The 18,999-nt window shown below is 42.7% G+C and overlaps 1 protein-coding gene across 10 annotated transcripts in view; it reads left to right on the top strand.

Moving 5' to 3' along the window:
- Positions 1 to 18,999, top strand: part of MCTP1 (multiple C2 and transmembrane domain containing 1) — a 2,372,456-nt gene that overhangs the window by 1,751,064 nt on the left and 602,393 nt on the right. For all 10 annotated transcript variants that reach the window (XM_085632490.1, XM_085632489.1, XM_085632491.1 and 7 more), the window contains one exon: positions 14,334 to 14,436. In XM_085632490.1, the coding sequence (XP_085488616.1) occupies positions 14,334 to 14,436 (103 nt within the window). The remainder of the gene's footprint in view (positions 1 to 14,333; positions 14,437 to 18,999) is intronic.

Genomic DNA, 18,999 nt, shown 5'->3' with positions numbered 1-18,999 from the left:
AATGGAGCCCTCGCTTGATCCTGGTTCTTCTGGCACCTGATGCGGTTATTTATACTGCAATGAATTTTCTTTTTTGGCAGTTCTATTGAGATTAGTCTCTTTTAGTTCTGCACGGTGGTCTTCGTGTCCATTGTTTTTTGTTGTGCTTTTGTCGTCTGGTGGTGTTCCCTCTTTGTCGGTATGGTGTATCGGTTTTGTATTGTTGATAGCTCTATTGTATGAACCTTCCAAGATTTCGTGGTATTGTTTAGTGTTGTTTTGACGTCACTCTTCCACGTTTGCCATCCTTTTTAGCCTTCTCCTTCCCAAATTGTCTTTCCGCATTTTAGGTCCTGGTTCGTTTCTTATCCCAGTGTATGACTTCTTACTTTCTTTTATTGTGGTATGTGTATGACTTTCATCGTCTTTGGCTGTCTCATGTCTGTGGAGTATGATAGTGTTTATAATATATTGGTGTATAGATTGATTACATATTTGACTCATTGATGAATATTTGTGGCTTATTAATTGCTATAGGTAGAGTTAGTGTTTAGTTCTATGTCACTGTTATAGCATTGCTTGCTGTGTTTCGTATTATTAAGTGTCTTTTTCGACTAGGTCGGAATTCTATAGCTGTATTGTAATTGATAGGTTTATGTTTCTTTACTTCCATGTTCATATATTTAAGATATTTTCACTTCTCTCAGTTAATTCGAGTGCAACGAATGATATGTATTTTTGGACAGTTATCTATTAGATTATCTATAGACTTTACATTTTTCTTTTTTGTTGTATTGTTTCAGTTACCTTATGTATCGGTCATAAGACTTCATGGTTTATATATTGATCTATTACTATATGCCGCTCTCCTCTTTATTTCATTTACTTTCTTCACAATGTATTATATAATATCCTTTGGTATTTATATTTTTTTCTCTTTATTCTTCTCTTACTCTTAATCTGTCTGCTTTGGTTTGGCTCGATATAATAGTGACGACAGCTTTTAGATCTCTTTTGCATCAGTTACACTTTTTTATGATTCTGCTTCGGTATTACCTTCCTATCAATTTGGTTAACTTGTCGCCTGTATAGACTTATATGTTGTACTGTTTCTAGAACGGTTATTGATTCTTGTTCATATCCCTTAGATTGTTCTTCTTTTAAAATGACGTATAATCTGTTATGTTCTGTTTTGGGGCTATTCATGCTGATGGTTTCTATTCCTCATGTTGGGCTCTTTGCTCTTTTTCCATGTCCCCCCCTTGTATGAATTCGGTCTTTTTCAGACCTTCCTTGTTGACCCTTCTCCCTCTTTCTCTGTCTTTCTTCTTGCTCTTTTTTTTATCTCTTTTTTCCTTTTCTCTTTGGATTTCCTCCGGGGATTCTCCCGGTTGCGTGTGGGGGTCTAGTGTCTGGAGGCGAGGTCTCTTAGATGTTGTAGTTCATATATCAATTATGCAATATCTTTTTCTCCTGTTAATAGGTCTATGGCTGGTTTGAATGTACTCTCCCTTAATGTCAAAGGGCTAAGTCACCCAGTTAAAAGGTCAAAGATTCTAGACTATTGTAAATCTCTTTCTTCGGATCTCGTACTCTTTCAGGAGACAAAGGTCTCTGTTAGGGAAGCGTTATTTCTGAAGAAGGAGTGGGTTGCTGATGTTGCTTGCTCAGATGCGTGTGGTAAAAGAAATGGGGTAATTACTTTAGTCTCTAAACATTCGGGTTTGTCTATCGTTTCCTCTGAACAGGATACAGAGGGACGCTGGCTACTATCTAAGCTGTCCGATGGTAATGCTGTTCTCTTTGTCATGAATATCTATGCCCCTAACAAGGATGATCCGTCTTTTTGGAAAACGATCACCAAAAAGCTAAATGACACGCCTCATTCTGGCAATCTTGTTGTAGGTGGTGATTTTAACTTACCAATGGATCCTATTCTGGATAGGAATTCTGCCTTTAATTTTCGTCCCCCTCAAGCACATAAACAAATGATTAATATGTGTTCTCTGACCCATCTTCAGGATGTTTGGCGTCTTCACAATCCCACTGGCAGTGACTTCTCCTTTTTTTCTTCCCCTCACTCGTCCTTCTCACGTATTGATTATCTCCTGGTTCACTCCTCTCTTGTTCAAGCTTCCGCATCTCCGATTATTCACCCCATTTTAGTCTCAGATCATGCCGCGGTAACTTTCACACTTAGGTCTCTTGCTCCTAGGGCAAGGTCTCGATCTTGGAGGCTAAACACGGAAATTTTACATGATGTTTCCCAGGTTCAAGAGTTTTCCAATGATATTGAGACGTTTTTCCTTGAGAATGTTGGCTCAGTAAGCTCCCCTGTTGTTCTCTGGGACTCTTTTAAATGCACGTTTCGAGGTCAGGTCATTAAGTGTATGTCCAGGAGAAACGCTGCCATCAAAAAAGAACTCACGGACTTAGCAGAGGATATTAAGCGTCAGGAATCTCTTTTTCGACATTCTAAGGATAAATCGTGCTTACAATCTATTAAGAATTTAAAATATGTATATAATACTATTGTCACTAAGAGGGCGCATATTGGTTTTCAGGCTCAGAAATCTAAGCGGCTACTGTTAAAAAATCGTGCGGGCAAGACTCTTGCAGCTACATTAAAGTTCCAGGAGTCTGCTAATAAGTCTTCCCAAATCTCCTCTATTACTGACCATCTTGGTAAGAGGAAATTTCAGACTGAAGAGATTCTGGAGGTCTTTCGCGATTTTTATAATAAATTATATACCCCCTCTACTCAGGCGTCTTTTGAACAGTGCCAGGAGTTTTTGAAGACAGTGCCGTTGAAAACTATACCGGAGGATGCTAATAATTCATTAAATGCCCCGATTACCTCTGATGAAATTATTTCCGCGATTAAAGCCACTCGTTCCGGTAAGGCTCCGGGTCCAGATGGATACCCTATTTTGTTTTATAAGACCTTCGTAAATGTGATTGTTCCGAAACTTCAATCGGTCTTTGATGCTTTTATCAAGGATGGCTCTGTATCTGGCTCGGCTGCCGATGCTACTATTGTAGTAATCCCCAAAGAAGGAAAAGATCATTCAGACCCCAAGAATTTTCGTCCTATTTCCCTGCTTAATATGGAAGCTAAGATTTTTGCTAAAATCTTAGCTAAACGATTAGAATCCTTTATCCCTCAATTGGTTCATCCTTCCCAAACAGGTTTTGTAAAGGGTCGTCTTGCACGTGATAATATCCGTACTTTCTGTCATATTCTAGGTGCCGCTAAGCGATCCAATCTTCCGGCGGCGGCCTTGGCCCTTGATGCTGAAAAGGCCTTTGATAAGGTTTCCTGGCCTTTTTTACGAGCTGTTTTATGTGCACACAACCTTGGTGATTCTTTTATCAGTATGGTTATGTCTCTTTATTCCCGACCTAGGGCTAACATAAGAGTGAATGGGGCCACCTCGTCCTTTTTTAATCTTTGCCAGGGTACGAGACAAGGGTGTCCTTTGTCTCCTCTTTTATTTTTGTTGTCCATTGATCCTCTTCTTAGACTGATTGATGTACATCCAGACATTATGGGTTTTTCTTTTGGTTCCCATCAGCTAAAAGTAGCTGCCTATGCTGATGACGTTCTCATCTTTTCTGATGATATTGCACGTGCTATCCCGGCTATTTCTGAGATCATTTCCATTTTCTCAAAGGTTTCAGGGTATACACTGAAGAGAGATAAGACAGAAATGTTCCCCTTAAATGCTTACTGCTTCTCCTCTCATATGGGTTCGGCGGGCTTTAAGTGGCAATCTAAGCAACTAAAATATCTGGGTATTTATTTTTGTTCCACCCTTTATGCCACGGTTACTTATAATGAATCTCAAACTATTCTTAAAGTGCGACATCTTTTAGATAATTGGTCTCCGAAGCATATCTCCTGGTGGGGTCGGTTCCAAACTCTTAAAATGATGATAACACCTATTATTAATTTTGTCTCTTCTATGATTCCAGTAAAGCTTTCTGACGCCTTCTTTCATGATCTTGATTTAATTACCTCCAAATTCTTATGGAATAATAAAAGGGCTAGAATTGCCTATAAATTTTTGAGGAAACCCTATGAGTCGGGGGGATGTAATCTCCCTGATTGGGGAAATTACCAATCTGCTTTTTTAGCCTCCCAGGGTGCGCTCTGGTTTTCCTCTCCATTTATGCAGGTTCCAGCTTGGTTGCTAATAGAACAGGAATTGGCCTCTCCGCTTCCAACTGCCTCTTTTTTAACCACGCATACCCTTTTCATTCCATTTTCTAGATCTATTATTTTGGATACGGTTGCTGCGATTCGCAAAGTTGACATGAGAGTGGCGATTCCGCTGCATAAAACTAGATGGTCATCCATTTGGCGCAACTCCAAAATTAAAATTAACATTGATCCAGACTTGATGTTTTACTGGGCGGGGAAAGGTATCTCGCTTGTTAAGCACTTGTATGATTCCAATAATGATCCTCTTCCGTTCTCTACCCTGGCCCAGCAATTTTCTCTATCTAATTTAGATTTTTATACTTTTCTTAAGATAAAGGTAGCACTTGCTAGAATACAGCTTCAGCCCTCTTCCCCCATGATTATGCTTTTTCACCTATGGATTAAGTCTGGTCATGTAGCATCTAGGATTTATAAATTTTTGTCGTCCTCGACACTTCCTACTCAAACTGTTACGCAGCAAAAATGGCTACGTCATTTCGAGCATGAAGTCACTGATCATATTTCTTCGGACACTTGGCAAGATATTGGTAGGCTCTCGCTTCGTAATAAAATCGCCCCCTCATTAATGCAATCTAAGCTTTTTTCTATTAATCTTCTTCACTGGACTCCCACTCGTTTACACGCGTTAAGTCTCAAGGACGATAATCTCTGTTGGAGTTGTGGTCTTGCACCAGGTGACTTCCAACATATGTTCTTTAATTGTTCTCTTCTCCAACCCTTTTGGGGCTTAGTTCACAAACACCTCATGCTTATCTTTGATATTGAGTTTCAACTCTCTTTTCCACTAATTCTTCTAGGTCCGTTGGCGGCCTCAGTACCGTTGCCCTTAGATGCCATGGAATTACAACTACTGGATCTTTTACTAACTATTGCGGTCAAAGTAATTCTCATGGAGTGGAAATCTTTTTCCTCAGTCTCTTATCATACTTGGTGGGCATGGGTTTCCTTTTTGCGTAGTGCTCATACGTCAGTTGATCATGCTCACCTCTCCCCGTCTATATCTAATGAGGTGTGGCGGACTCTAGATACGTATGTGCAAAGGGCCTCAGAGGGATTGGTGGCTCAATACCCGTTTGATGTACCTGGTTAATGCTGTCGTTGTTGCTGGGTGAATCCTTTGGAAATCCTCTTCTCTTCTTTCATTCTGTCTTGTCCTTCTTCCTCTTTTCTTATATCTTTTTTTTTTTTCTGTCTTTGCTTTCTTTCCTTTCTTTCCCTTTGTACCCAAGTTAATATAGGATGATGATACTTTTTGATAAGCACATCTCCTGACTATCTAGTGTCTCTTCCTTATTTAATGCATTCCTCGGATATTTCCAGATTAATGAAGTTTGTAATGAAATTCTAGTGTCAATTTTCAGCTTTCCAGGTTGGATGTCTTTCAGCTGATATCATTTGTATCATCCGTGATTGTATACTATGCTTGTTCTTACTCCCTTAAAATAATAAATTCTTTTGAAATAAAAAAAAAAAAAGAATCAACTCCATTGCAAGAATGCATATGGTTTTGTCCTTGATCCAGTTTGGGTTTCCTGGATCTATGAATTATTGAACGATTTCAGCAATCGATTGGTTGGCAATAACAAAACACGTTTATGGTGATGGCAAAAATGTATAGATGCAATATAAGTGTACTGAATGTAGTATCCCCAATGAGATTGTGGGTAAAGCACAGATACTGTCAACAATTTATTTGTAAATTCTAAAATATATTTAAGTAAACGAAAATCACAGTGTAAGTACGGATGGAAACGACTATGCACATGAAGAACCGTGGAACCAGGAATTTGGGAAAATGTGCCACTGTGGCATTGCGGCTGGCACAGGGCCTGGAAGTAGGCGATGACCTATGGCTATTTATTCTGGTGGTGCAGTCTGTGAAGTGTGTGTGTTTTACATTTAACACATGGCTACCTGTGGCTCACTCTCAAACCATTATCCTTTGTCTGCTTCTTAGAGGAACCTTGGTGTCCTTTTATTCTGCCCTTTTTAGGTCTTGCCTAAACAGCGTGCATGCGCTGAATAGGAGATCTTTAGCTGTCGTTCAGCTCATTTTCGAAGCACATACTCGTGCGTGTGGTGACATGCACCTTGCGAGAGCGTGCAGGGGTGCGCCACAAGCACGAGTATGTGCTTCGAAAAAGAGCACAGTGCACGCTCACACACGCACCACTCGCGGGCTCACCTCCTGCTCCCCCCTCTCTCACAATTAACTTTCGCGGCCGCGGGGCCGCACTTGTGGTTTAACGCTTGTTTTCAATGAATTAACCTAGAACCTGTAGCTCTGTCCAGTTTCTCAAGTAGAGAGGTGTCCGGGAACATCTAGACCAGTTGAGGCATGCTATACCAGAGAGCGGTACAATAAGGAGTACTTGCATGAACCTGCGGCGCTGTTTACGATTTCAAATGTGTGCATTCATGCGTGGGAATAAGGTGCACAATTTAAAGTAGTAGTGTACAATTATGGGGTGCTTCTCTGAAACTTGGCGAATGTTGTGTTACAGTACTGAAAACTTAAGGCCCTTTAATTCATTAACCTCGACTACAACTAGGAGACGCAGTACACTGATATATTTTCAGTAGACTACTCTTTTACTTAAGCTATATTGCACGGATAGGAAGCGATTCACCCAACAAAACAAAATGGCACCTCCCACAGAGCCCTGTGCCGGCTGACTCTGCTAGCTGATGAATAATCCGAAAACCTTAAAGACGTCCTTGCCGGGTCGTGCTGGAAGATCTGTGGATCAGAGGAGATATCTTTGGTAAATGTACCAATTGATGATTTGACCTGTGATGTGGACTGTAGAACCAAAAATAAATCTGCGGTTTGATTATACTGGCGTAATGCCTGGCTGATCCTCACATAGCCATGCAACACCCAATAAAGAGCCCTCAACCGATAAAAAGCCCTTTACTCTAATTAACGTAGGGTAAACCTAACAGAGACCCGGGGTAGTTCACTGCACTGCATACCGCGCTCTTCCTTTGCGCACACAGGCTGCTGCTAAAATCACTCCCTGCTCTGCCTTCATTGCCCTCTGTTGCCGAACGTGCAGTGGGGCCTGGACAAGGCTGCTTTCTGCCCGTTGTGCGTTACGATCATAGCTCTTGCCTACACAAGCCAATATGAGCGCTGTTACGGCTATTGCTGCCCCTACCATTTCCAACGACAGGAACTTTGAGCCTACATACAGCGCTCAGTGCGCTATCTCTGACCCAGCGCTTTCACTACAGAAATCAGGTCTTTTCAAGATTTAGTGCCCAACCCTGCACCCAACCGCCTGCACAAGGCTTACTAAGCTCACAGATCACATCCCACAGCTCACTAAATCACCTAAAGCAAGCAGGCCATATCACTGCAAAGACCAACAAGCATTGAAAATGCAATAGGTCTCGCCTTTTATTGAGTTAAAGCCATTTGCTTTGCTAATGGTATTGTATAGCAAAGCAAATGGCTTTAACTTAATTAAAGGCGAGACCTATTGCATGTTTAATGCTTGTTCTACAGTGCAAGTGTCAGACATGCAGGGCCAGACTGGGGAACCAAAAGCAATCCTGGCAAAAATGCTCAAACCATCCCCACTTTCTTAATCAACTCATGCAGTCTCTCTCTTTCACCTGCCCATTCTCTCTGTTTCTCTCCTTTCCTCTTGCAGTAATGTTTCAGTAAATGTTATGGTAATTAAATTTTAGCATCTCTACACCACAACATTTAATGTAAATAACATTTTTAAAAGCATGTAGGCCTCAATCACAAGGTTCTTTCGGCATAAACATTGATTTGTGACTACAAATTGATGGATTTATACCTGCTAAGTATTCTTAAAAGGATATCCAGCAGATATTCATCTGTTTCTCCCACCTAATTGTATCCGGCAGCAGTGTACAATTAAGCAGGGGTAAATCCTATGCATGAGGTGGATGGTGGTCTTTACAAGGAGTTGTAAGCCTTATGAGTTCATGAGCATTCACAAAGTCATCTCCAAACCTTCCCAAGCTGGGATTGGTCAAAAGCTAAAGTAAAATCTTTTCCAGGGCAGGAAGCAGAAGGGAACATCACAAATATCACTGGGGTCCAAAGAAAGGAGTTTCTCCCCGGGGACACATGTTATCCCCTGGGAGAAACCAAGAAGAAAGAAAAAAATAATGTGTAATTGCATATTAGTGCTCCCTTTCCCCCAGTGCAGATTTGTAATGCATTGTGCATGGAAGCCTTGAAGCCTCTGTATGCTGCAGCTTTCTAGCACCCTCCTGGAGATGTTTGTAAATCCCGCCCCCCCCCACCCCCCCCAAAAAAACTGTTAAAAGTACGTTCAAGCTGCAGTGCAAAAAATCTCCGACACTACTGTTACCATTTTTTTTTTTGTGACGAGGGCCCAAAGATCCCTGTCCTACCACCCATCCTGTAGTTTGTCAAATAAGTGATTGTATTAGAGGTAACTAATGCGCATCCCCAGCCCTGGGCCAAAGGAAGAGTCTTATTTGTTATAGTTTTATAGCTTTTGTTAAATTTTAGTCCAAGGGGCATGTAGCAGGGATGCCCACATTTAACATGATTGTTTGTTTGGAAGATTGATAATAACTTCATTATTGTGCAGGTACTGCGGATCTATAATGCATCTTAGAAGATGTCAGACCATATAATTTGCAGCTAAATATTGATTTCATTGTCATGTACACTATGAATGAGATAATAACCGTCTGCTGCACTGCTGTCTCTCCTGATGTCTGCCCCGCGAGGTTGCTGTAATAGAGCAACACTGCCTCAATTTCAAGAAAACTAATATAGCGTTTGGCGCATGAAGCAATGAAAAATCAACCTGGTTACACTGGGTCGCAATACAGAAACAGCTCCATGGACTGAGCACTGCGTCAATAAAAAAATCTCTAGCGGCTGGTCTCGGGGCAGAGTGGCGGGGCAGGGGAGGGGTATGAGGTGGCAGGGGGGGACAGACGGACGACAAAATAAACAAAATAAGAAAATAACTTGCCTGCTCCTCACTGCTCTGCCGCTCTTCTCCTTCCTGCTGTGTACATGCTGAGACTCCCAGACTCCCCACGTCCAATCCCAGGGCTTTTTTCTCTCATGTTTGTACTAGCATGAGAGAAGCACTGGGATTGACCTTAGCGGGCTTGTTTTCTGCTCCAAAGGAGACTGGGAACCTTCTCCTTCCTGCTGGGTACGTGCTGAGGCTTCCAGACTCCCCACGTCCAATCCCAATGCTTCCTCCCTCACGCACTGGGATTGGCCTAAGCGTGCTTGTTTTCCGCTCCAAAGGGGACTGGGAGCCTACGCTTGCTGTTCTCTCCTCCCAGCAATGCACCTCGGGTTGAGGAGATGTCAATGCGCATGAGAGTTTGGACGTCATTAGACGACCTGCTAAACCGTCATGCGCACTGACAGCAGTGCTGCTCACCACTCCCCTTCCATGCCTTTCATGGCATGGCCCCACCACCAAAAACTCGGCTCCGCCCAGAGGAAAACTAAAATTATAATCCTACTGTTTTATTATCACTTTATGGGCCTTTCCTCAGCTGGCCAGCAGGGGGGGAGGATGCTCTTCCACCATATTTGAGGAGCCGCCGCTGGAACCAAGACACAATGAAACAATAATGGCGGTGCATCTTACCATGTGTTCAACTTGTTTTGCTGTGGATCACATCACATAAACTGCACAAGTGATGCTGACTCCGACAGAGGAGCTATTGGCATCATACATATTTTCAAGTCATGCTGTTATATAAAAGCTACAAAATTACAGTGATAGAGGTCTTACAATTCACAATATAACATACACAATTATCAAATACACACATTTCTTACAACATTTAATCTTGCCAGCCAAGCACTTACTTTCTTCTCGCAAATTTTAACTTGTGATTACTTCAGTGGCCCTAAAATTCTCTTTTCAGTGCCTAAAGTTACAATGGGATCACACAGCTGTATATGGGTTGCCACCAAGAATAGCTCCAGACTTGTCTCCGCCGCGTCCCTAATTCGTATCTCTTTTTTATTAATTTGAGGGCAGATGCAGGAGTCTAAATTTTGAGGAAAGTGGACAAGTTAATGCTCAACAACGTAATAAAGCAGCCCGTTTTGCTGTCCATATAACATACCATAGGCATGGGGTACTTTACTGCTTTTCCGTTTAAGACTGTCGGGCTCTATTGCAACGTTCCTATGTTGTGTTATACACATAATAAGCAAGCTGTTAATCTGTTGTCATAGTTGAGAAATCTTTGGTTGTGAATATGTTTATAAACCTGAATGTGGGTGGGTCTCACTACTCTGCCTGTAGTTCTGAGTGCAGGTTGGTTTGAAAGAAAGTGGCGGTAAACAAGCACTGTGCTGGGGGTGTACTAGTGATGGTATGAAGCAGCTTGTATTGATGCCATCATCCCTGCATCCACAGAGAAGCACTGCCTATTGGGATGATGGAGAATAAATTGAGAGACCGCCTGTTTTGTGCCCACACCACCCTCGCTCTTTTACCACTCTCCCCGGCAGGAATAGACCAAGCATAGGCAAAGCCAATAAATCTCACCTTTGAGACCTGTTGGCTCCCCCAATGAGTTTTATTCATGCTGTACATCACTGGCAAAAATGCCGATGGTGTACAGCAATGCCGATGGTGTACAGCATGAACAAATGGAAAAAAAGGAGGTGTGATGAAGTGTGCACATGCATCATGACGCATGCGCATGACATGGGTACCATTTCTTTTGTTAATCCAATCCAAGATGGTAAATAAAAAAGTATGAAAATGAAGTAGCACATAAGCACCTTTATTTATAAAATGTTCTGCCTGGTCCTCCAAAAAAACAACTAAAATTAAAAAACAAAAAATATTGGAACACGAAGAAGGGCATCGATGAAGCTGGCACTTGTAGCAGGTGTAGGGGGCTACGGGGGAGAAGCATACAGGGGAGGGAGCAACAAGGAGGGTGAGTAGATACCTACTAGGGTCGGAACAACACAGGGCAAATGGAGAAGCACAGAGAGAGAGCAACACAGAGCACGGGGAGGAGAGAAGCATATTGGTGAGAGAGACCAACACAGAGCTCAGAGAGGACAGAAGCACATTGGCAAGAGAGAGTAACATGAAGCAGAAGGCAAAGAAGCACACGGGGGAGAAAGCTGAAAATACATGCCCTCTCATGGAGTACTAAAGAAATACCTAGCTCCCTCAAAGTGAGCCGTGGAAGGACAGAAGTGAAAAGGCTGTGCTCAAGGGGAGAGACAAACACAAGATGGTCTAGGCAAGCCATCGCATAAGAAGCAATCAATGAGAGCAACAATAAAGCTAACCAATGGTGAGCAGTGGACAGGCTTTAAGCTGACATTAGGTCTTTTGCCACCAACTAGCTTGTGCTGGCTGGTAGGTATGAGCTAAAAAAGAAGCACATTGTTGTGGCGGGTTGCACTTCCACTTGCGTCAAAATACCTTTTTTTCCCAATTATGGCCACATAAGCAGCATATCACACATTTTGACAGGTGGTTGTCAGACAGATTGCAACAGAAGAAGATGGGACAGCACCACATTTGGAAATGTAGCACAGGCTGCTCTCTGCTTGTGCTGCTCGTGTTTTTTACCCAATGAAAATTCTTATACAATATTAAACACCTTTTTGTGATTACAACGCTGATTATCTACCTCCGGTCTGCACGTATAATACATTTCAATGAAAGGGTCATTTTAATGTACTTATGTACTTATTTGGGATTTGTGTGGTAATCAGAAGGCTAGGATTAATGACGGTTCCTCTCTGTCGTTCCATGAAATTGAGAGATTTCCCTTTCTGTGCCCACTCACACTTAACCCACACACCAAACTTACACGTCTTTCCATGCTTTGAATGGCTGTGCACTGGTACCCAGCACACCCCTTTCTGATCCATAACCCCAATGTGGCAAATAAGAAAAATAAATCATACTTTCAGTCAGAAGATCCATTGGTGGATTTAGATCTCTACATAGTGGGATTCTGTGGATCATAATCTTGGAAGTTACACCTGAAAACGATTTCTTTGCACATCTAAATTGACATTAGGTTCATACAAAAATTTGAACCTTCAGACATATATCCCCAGTACAGAAAGAAATTGTTGAGTTGCAGCAGTTCACCTCTTGAGTCTTAACTTCAAATCTTCAGTTGTAAAAACAAATTGACAGTTCAGAAACGGGCTAGCAGAACATAAAATTGGGCGAACGATGTCTTGGGTAGGCTTTATATGCTGAAATATTGACAGTTTCTACATTTATAAATGTCAAATTCAAATTTGGTTAGTTTCGGATGGTACAAAATACGTGCGACTACATTCAATAACAGACAAACCACCAACTTCATCCTTATTTATGCAATTGGGATCAAATTAGTTCTTAATTAACTTATCTATCAGAATCCATCAATTACACATCTCCTATTTTATGCAGTCACACTTGCTCTCAATACACAATCTACCTCCCATGATTGCTCTAGGGTAAATTGCTTACTACTCTTCACTGACATGAAGGGTGGGCTGAGAATTGTTAGCTGCTGAAGTATTCAAAAAAGTGATGGGTGGAATGACTGAATTAATCTTAGCCACTGGCAACTACTCGGGCCGCATCCCAGTCCATTGTTATTTTGCAAACCATGAAACCTCGGTTTGTACACAGCCATATGCTAATCAGTCTTGACCCTGCTCCAGTGGGAACAGCCCAGCCCGAACTGCTAGGCCAGGTCCTTCTTGAACCGGAACACAGGTGACCCAACAACTAAATTATAGACTTATGAGTTTTGACAATTTTGTTCTTGGTTTTCTTTCATTGCCTAAATTTGGCTTACACACAAGAAATGAGAAAAGTTCTGACTAGAAGTATGCTGTCCTGTTGGCATAAATCTAGGAAATACTTCACAATAGCATTCCATTTAAAAATTCCTTGCATCAGCTGTCACACTGGAACATCTAAATTAGGTAAAGTACATGTTGTAGCAATATATCATCAGGTTTTTGTTGTTTCTACTAAGAGGCTAACATTCTTCGTGAGTTAATATTGCCAGTTTATGGTCAGTATTGGGAACGGCATCTGTAGCAAAGCTGTGAATAGCTTTTGTTTCACGTCAGTTCGCGTGCAGTGTAATGGAGTACCCAGAGATTCTGTTGTATTTCAAAGTCCCCTATATATTCAACTAAACCCTACCCACAACCTCAAAGGATCAGGCAGGATGAAGGCATGTGTCATTAGAATAAGGGCTTCAAATAAGGCAGATGCAGAGCAGCTAGCTATGGTTTGACAAAATCCACCCAATTCAGAATTTTACTGGCCTGCAGAACTGAAATATTTTTCACTTGCATTCCATACCATCGGAATGTTCCTGACTGCCACAGGCACCAATTTTTTGCCTGTCGCACTTCAAGCATGTCATGGTCAATCACAAACGCCTGAATAAAGGAGGTTAATGCTGATTTATGGAATGGTGGCCAATCAGCTGTGGTAACGCCTCCTAACGAAAATCTGCCTTCTGCCACTCCTCTATCAGTCAGATATTGTAGAACCTCCTTGGTCTCCCATCCTTGTGTTGTCAAAGTCCTATCTCTCTCTCTGTCACTAACATGAAAATCCATTGGGCGTGAGTGGGAAAGGGGCATGTCGCAGAGGTCTTGAAAACGTCACTCCACCCACCACTTGAGTCTCCACAGTTTCAAATACCGAATATGGGTTCTACTCATCCTGACAATTATCCTTCCTGTATGTCTAGGTTATTTCTAATGAAGCACGTGATTCTCTGCTGTAAAACTGTGCATGTGTGCACTCACTAGGGTGACCACTTTCTTTCATCTCATTACTGTGCTCCTCTTCTTGACTTTTGCGAAATAAACAAATGCATTCTGGGTACTACGATTTTCCTTTGATTCTCCTGAATGTAATAAATTAGCACAACCTGAAAACAATGATTTCTAGGTGAAAAGTTCAGGACTGGAGCCGGTGTCCGAAATGACCTGAAGTAAGGTAGTCATGCTAACATTCACTGTGACATGCGGGCTCGTGCCTAAACATTTCAAGCAACGTTTGGGTGTGGTGTTGGAGCATGAGAAGCTGCCGAGCTGGCTTGTTTAACACCTTTCCTTCTCTCTTTCTAGGTAAAAGTGACCCCTTCTGTGTGGTGGAGTTGAATAACGACCGGCTCCTCACGCACACAGTGTACAAGAATCTCAACCCGGAGTGGAACAAAGTCTTCACATTGTGAGTGTCACCTGCAGTTAGGGCTGGCCCTAGACTAGCTATCATCAACTGGCATCCTAGGCAAACCATGCAAACAGAACCCCCGATTTTTGTCATTTAATTGTTTTTTACGTTTGATTTTTTTTCTTACATTTTTTTTGTGTGCTTCTGTTATAGCGCAATGTAAGGAACGTGAGTGACAACTAGAAAAAAAACATTTGAAAAGCATTTGTTTGAGGAGGAAAATGCTAGGTAGCACATCTTTCCATTTTTGAGTGGATTGGGAACGAAGTAGTCGTTTATTATTGCCACGACGTTTGCCCGTGCCTTGTTGAAAAGATGTGCTATGTCTTGATGGGAAGTGTAGGTAAATGATGGCATGTTGGTATAGGATCGCTGTCTGCGTGTCCCGAATGTCTCCTAGCAGCAGGCGTATTCGAAGTGTGCGCGCGTTCATTTAGGCATCAGTTCTCACCTCTCAGAAGGCCATATGGTATACAGAACTGCTCTAGCTGGTGTCTGGTAAATGACGTATATTATGCAAGGAAGGTGGAGTGCGGGATGAGCGCGCTCATGTCCCATTCCAGGAGACACCACTGACATTTTAGAAAGCTAAGTGGAAATAATATGCCTGTCCACTGTGTTTTCTTTTTCCTACGATTCCCTCTTTTAGAAATAATTAATTTCTGAGTGTCTTAATAATAGCTCACTACCAATCAAACTTAGTAACACCTTTCTGTTTTATGTAGATCTTCCTTCCACAGTGCTGAACCATCCTTGCACTGTAGCAAAGGGACTATTAAAATAATTCAATAGTGGTTAATAAGTTTGGCTTCGCAGCCAAAATATCTGCAAGCCCTGCTGTTACTAATTCTCTAAATATACACAGAGCAGGTTTGGGCTATACCAAGAGGGGTGTTTCCTTTTCATAGCATGCTACGGAGTGTTTGATACATCATTCCACCTCATGTGACATGCTTGCACTGTAATGCATGAGGGAGTATTTTACGTCTTAAATATACTCTGAATTATCCCACATTAAATTCTCATAGGTGCTTTGGATTCAGAGAGTAATTGTTATTTCTTTTAGGTTTCTTTCATTGCAGCAGTCATTTTTTTGTTTGTTTTATCAGAACACGAAATGCAAGCCTGACCCATTGGCTTTGTCAGTATCAGTGGCGGCTCCTCCGCAATGGTGTCGCCCCACTGCCTGGCACAGAGCCAGCAAATGTAAAATAAAATGATGTTCTTGCATTGTTTTATTTTGCATTTGCCGGCTGTTAGCCAGCGCTGTAAGGAGGGGCTTAGGCACGGGAGGGAGGAGGAGGAGTGCTCCGTGCACTCCACTCCCTAAGTGCTCATGTGTGTTTGGCCGCCCTCTCAGGCCTATTAAAACACACATGCACACTTAGGTCATCTCCAGCCCAGCTGCATTGAGTAGCTGAGAAGGAGGCATCCCACAGACTCCATGACCTGAGCAGGGCGTTGTTCTAGCCCGCTCAGACCAATACCCGCACTGCTCTGCAGCACAGGGATCAGATGGGAGTCTGTCCCATGAGCTGGTGGGACCAGGCAGGAAGAGAGGAGGCGGCGTGACGCTGGAGGCGGTTGGAGGCTAAAGGTAAATTTTTAAAATATTTAAAATGTGGCATTTCTAACCCACTCCGCTCCATGCGACTCATCCCGCGGCCCCTCCACCTGCTTCACCACCCTTTGTTTATGGCGGCTGCTGCTGGTCAGTATGCCCCGTATTATGATGTTGGACGGAAAGCCATCCAACAACTCATAGGAGGCTTTCCGCCCAACATCATAGGTTAATGTCTGACTGCCCTATTATAATTCTGGCGGTCGGAGGGAAACCTGCCGGGGAATTCCACTCTGCTTCTGATGGGCTCATGGAGCCCGTCGGGGCGGCCGGTGGAATTGTAATCCCAAAATGGCAGCGTAGCCAGCCTCGGCTCACAATGTTGCCTTCCACCTCCCTGTAGTGGAATGATTTTGAATACGCTAGGATAAAGGGACCGCTGTCAGGTAGTACATCAAAGTAAGAATGGGTCAAATGTAATGTCTTGAAACAGTAGAAGCATTTCTACCCTTACCAGATGCCCATACGGTGATAGGAAGGCTAGTTGAGTGTTGGAAGACATGGGACCTCTCAATGTATGTTCAATTCAACAGCTACAAGCATATGCTACAAGCTTTTCTTCTTAAGACTCCATGGTCCCAATTAAGAGGCTCATTGTAATACCAGTAAGAGATTTCCTGGTTCCGTGGGAATTATAAGGTTCTGAGGAAGACTGAAGTCCTGGTGTATTTTAACAAAAAACTTCGCCTATTGAAAGCAGTCATAATCTCAAGATGAAATACTAAGTATATGGGGAGAGTATGAGGGGAGAGGATGTAGCCTTACGGCTAGAGCGGTCGACTTCAATGCTGGGAAACCAGGTTTGATTCTTGGCAACAACGCTCAACATCCTGTGATTCTGGGCAAATCACGTAATCTCTCCGTGCCTCGCAAAAATGAGTGTGTCCATCTGTAACGAAACTGGTGCTCCTGTAAAGCGCTCTGATACCTGATATTTTCGGGTCTAGTTCGCGCAATATAAAACTCTAAAAAAAAAAAAAAAAGTGAGGAATGACCAGAGGCATCTGGATCTCAGTAATTGTTCATTTTTTAGCAGAATCTAAAGGTCCCACTTGGAATATCTGATAACTTCATGTCTTATTTATTTTACTCCTGGTGTTGCTAACTCCAATGGGTGGAGTTAACAAGGAAGAACCCAGGCCACTTGCAATGCATCCCAGTGCAGATAAAGGTCTCCTTGAGTAATCATTGACCAAATGGGGTGTACAACTTATCCAGGAACTGTATATGTTTGGTAGTAGTCCTACCCAAACAACATTCTACAAGGTCATACCTCCCTTCACTATCCTCAGCTTCCCTATTGGCACTAAACTGTACACTGGGTCCCCCCCATTTGATGCCACTACTAGCATAGGATGAGTTACTTGTTGCAGATAACTGGCCTGTCAGCATTTCCTCGACCTATTCCCCACCACTCATGTGAGATTAGTTTACTGAAAAAAGTGTAATTTTGACCATTCCTTCGTTTCAGGTAAGCATGCATTTTAAAGCACTTTGTGACTGAACTCATATTCCTTATATTCCAGGTAAGATACTTGAATACATTGGGGTGATTTATGGCAGGCAGTTAAATTCCATTTCAGGCAAGACCTGCATGCCCAGCCGCCTACCTCCCATTAAACCACCATCAGCCAAGAATACTGTGGTTATCTTCCCTCCCATGATGTGGCATAACTACTTACATGATAGACTGATGTACCCATTCAAATCAAACCACATCCACTGCCCTCCCCCAAAAGGGGTCTTCAATCAACTGCTATCCAGTGGCAAAACCATACTGCAAGTCTACTTTCTCGCTATTGAATCTTGGTTATACCTGGGCATAGTTTACAGAGTTTTCCTACTCGGAACTCTGCGACGTTACAAAAAAACTCCGCGAAGCCCACGAGTGGCGGAGTGCAGTGCAAACTACAGTTTGTGCTGGTATTCCTGCCGCTCGGGTAGAAATTCTACCCAAGCGGAAGCTCGCGCTAGCAAACTTACCTTTCGTGATCGCGAACTTACAGTTAGCGATCGCGAGCGGGGAAAAAACTCCGCTGCACATCGCAAAGCGGAGTTTTCTGCACTCCATGAGCTCTGCAGAGTGCAGAAAACTCCGCAAACTCCATGAACGGAGCGCAGTTCACCGTCCAGGCCTAATCTTGGTGAAGGAGGTGTGAGAGGGTGCTTAATAAGTCAGCTATTGCTCCTCCCTTTGGCCCCCAATTACTGGATGTAGCTGTGGCCATCAGTGTTTCACCCAAAATACATATTGAAAAATGACTTTGGTCCCTTCTGGGTTATGATCAATGTTCTATGCTTACTTAAACATGTTAGATCAGATCATCTGCCAATTATGCGGTTACTTTTGGCTCGTTGACCTATTCGTCAGACTCTGAGCAGGCATCAGAATAGTCTACTGCAGACTCAAGTTCAGACCCATTCTCACTTCGTAGGTAGGACCCACACAAGAAGACTCCCACCGCCAGCACAGCCACATCTTGACCATCCTGTACCAGTTGCTGGGTACGTTTTAGGGCATTTCAGTGGAGTGGTCCTCTGTTCTGCCTTCTCTGTTGCCTCGGTGTGGTTGCGAACCCTCCATCTGGGGGTATTAAATTGCTCCACTCAATCCAGATATATCTTCATTTCTTCAAAAAAGATCGCTTTGTCCTTCAAAAGCACCTTAAGCTTCACCAGCAACAGTGTCATGTATTTCATTCCTGTGTCTCTTGCTTTTCTTTTCACTTTCGTGAAAGATGAACTTTACTCCTATTCTGTCAAAGTGTAATCTGGGAAAATCATAATTTTACTGTTCTCTATGATGAAGTGCCCAATAGTCTGTGCTTTCTGCAGGAACATATCTCGATCACAGTAGTTCACAAGACCGAATACCACCAGGTGGGTAGATCATAGAAGAGGATTCCCTGCTGGCACACTTTGCACTTTTTCTAGTACAA

Source organism: Triturus cristatus, chromosome 2_1 (assembly GCF_964204655.1).
Source record: "Triturus cristatus chromosome 2_1, aTriCri1.1, whole genome shotgun sequence".
NCBI lineage: Eukaryota > Metazoa > Chordata > Amphibia > Caudata > Salamandridae > Triturus > Triturus cristatus.
This window is presented reverse-complemented; position numbering and strand designations above follow the sequence as displayed.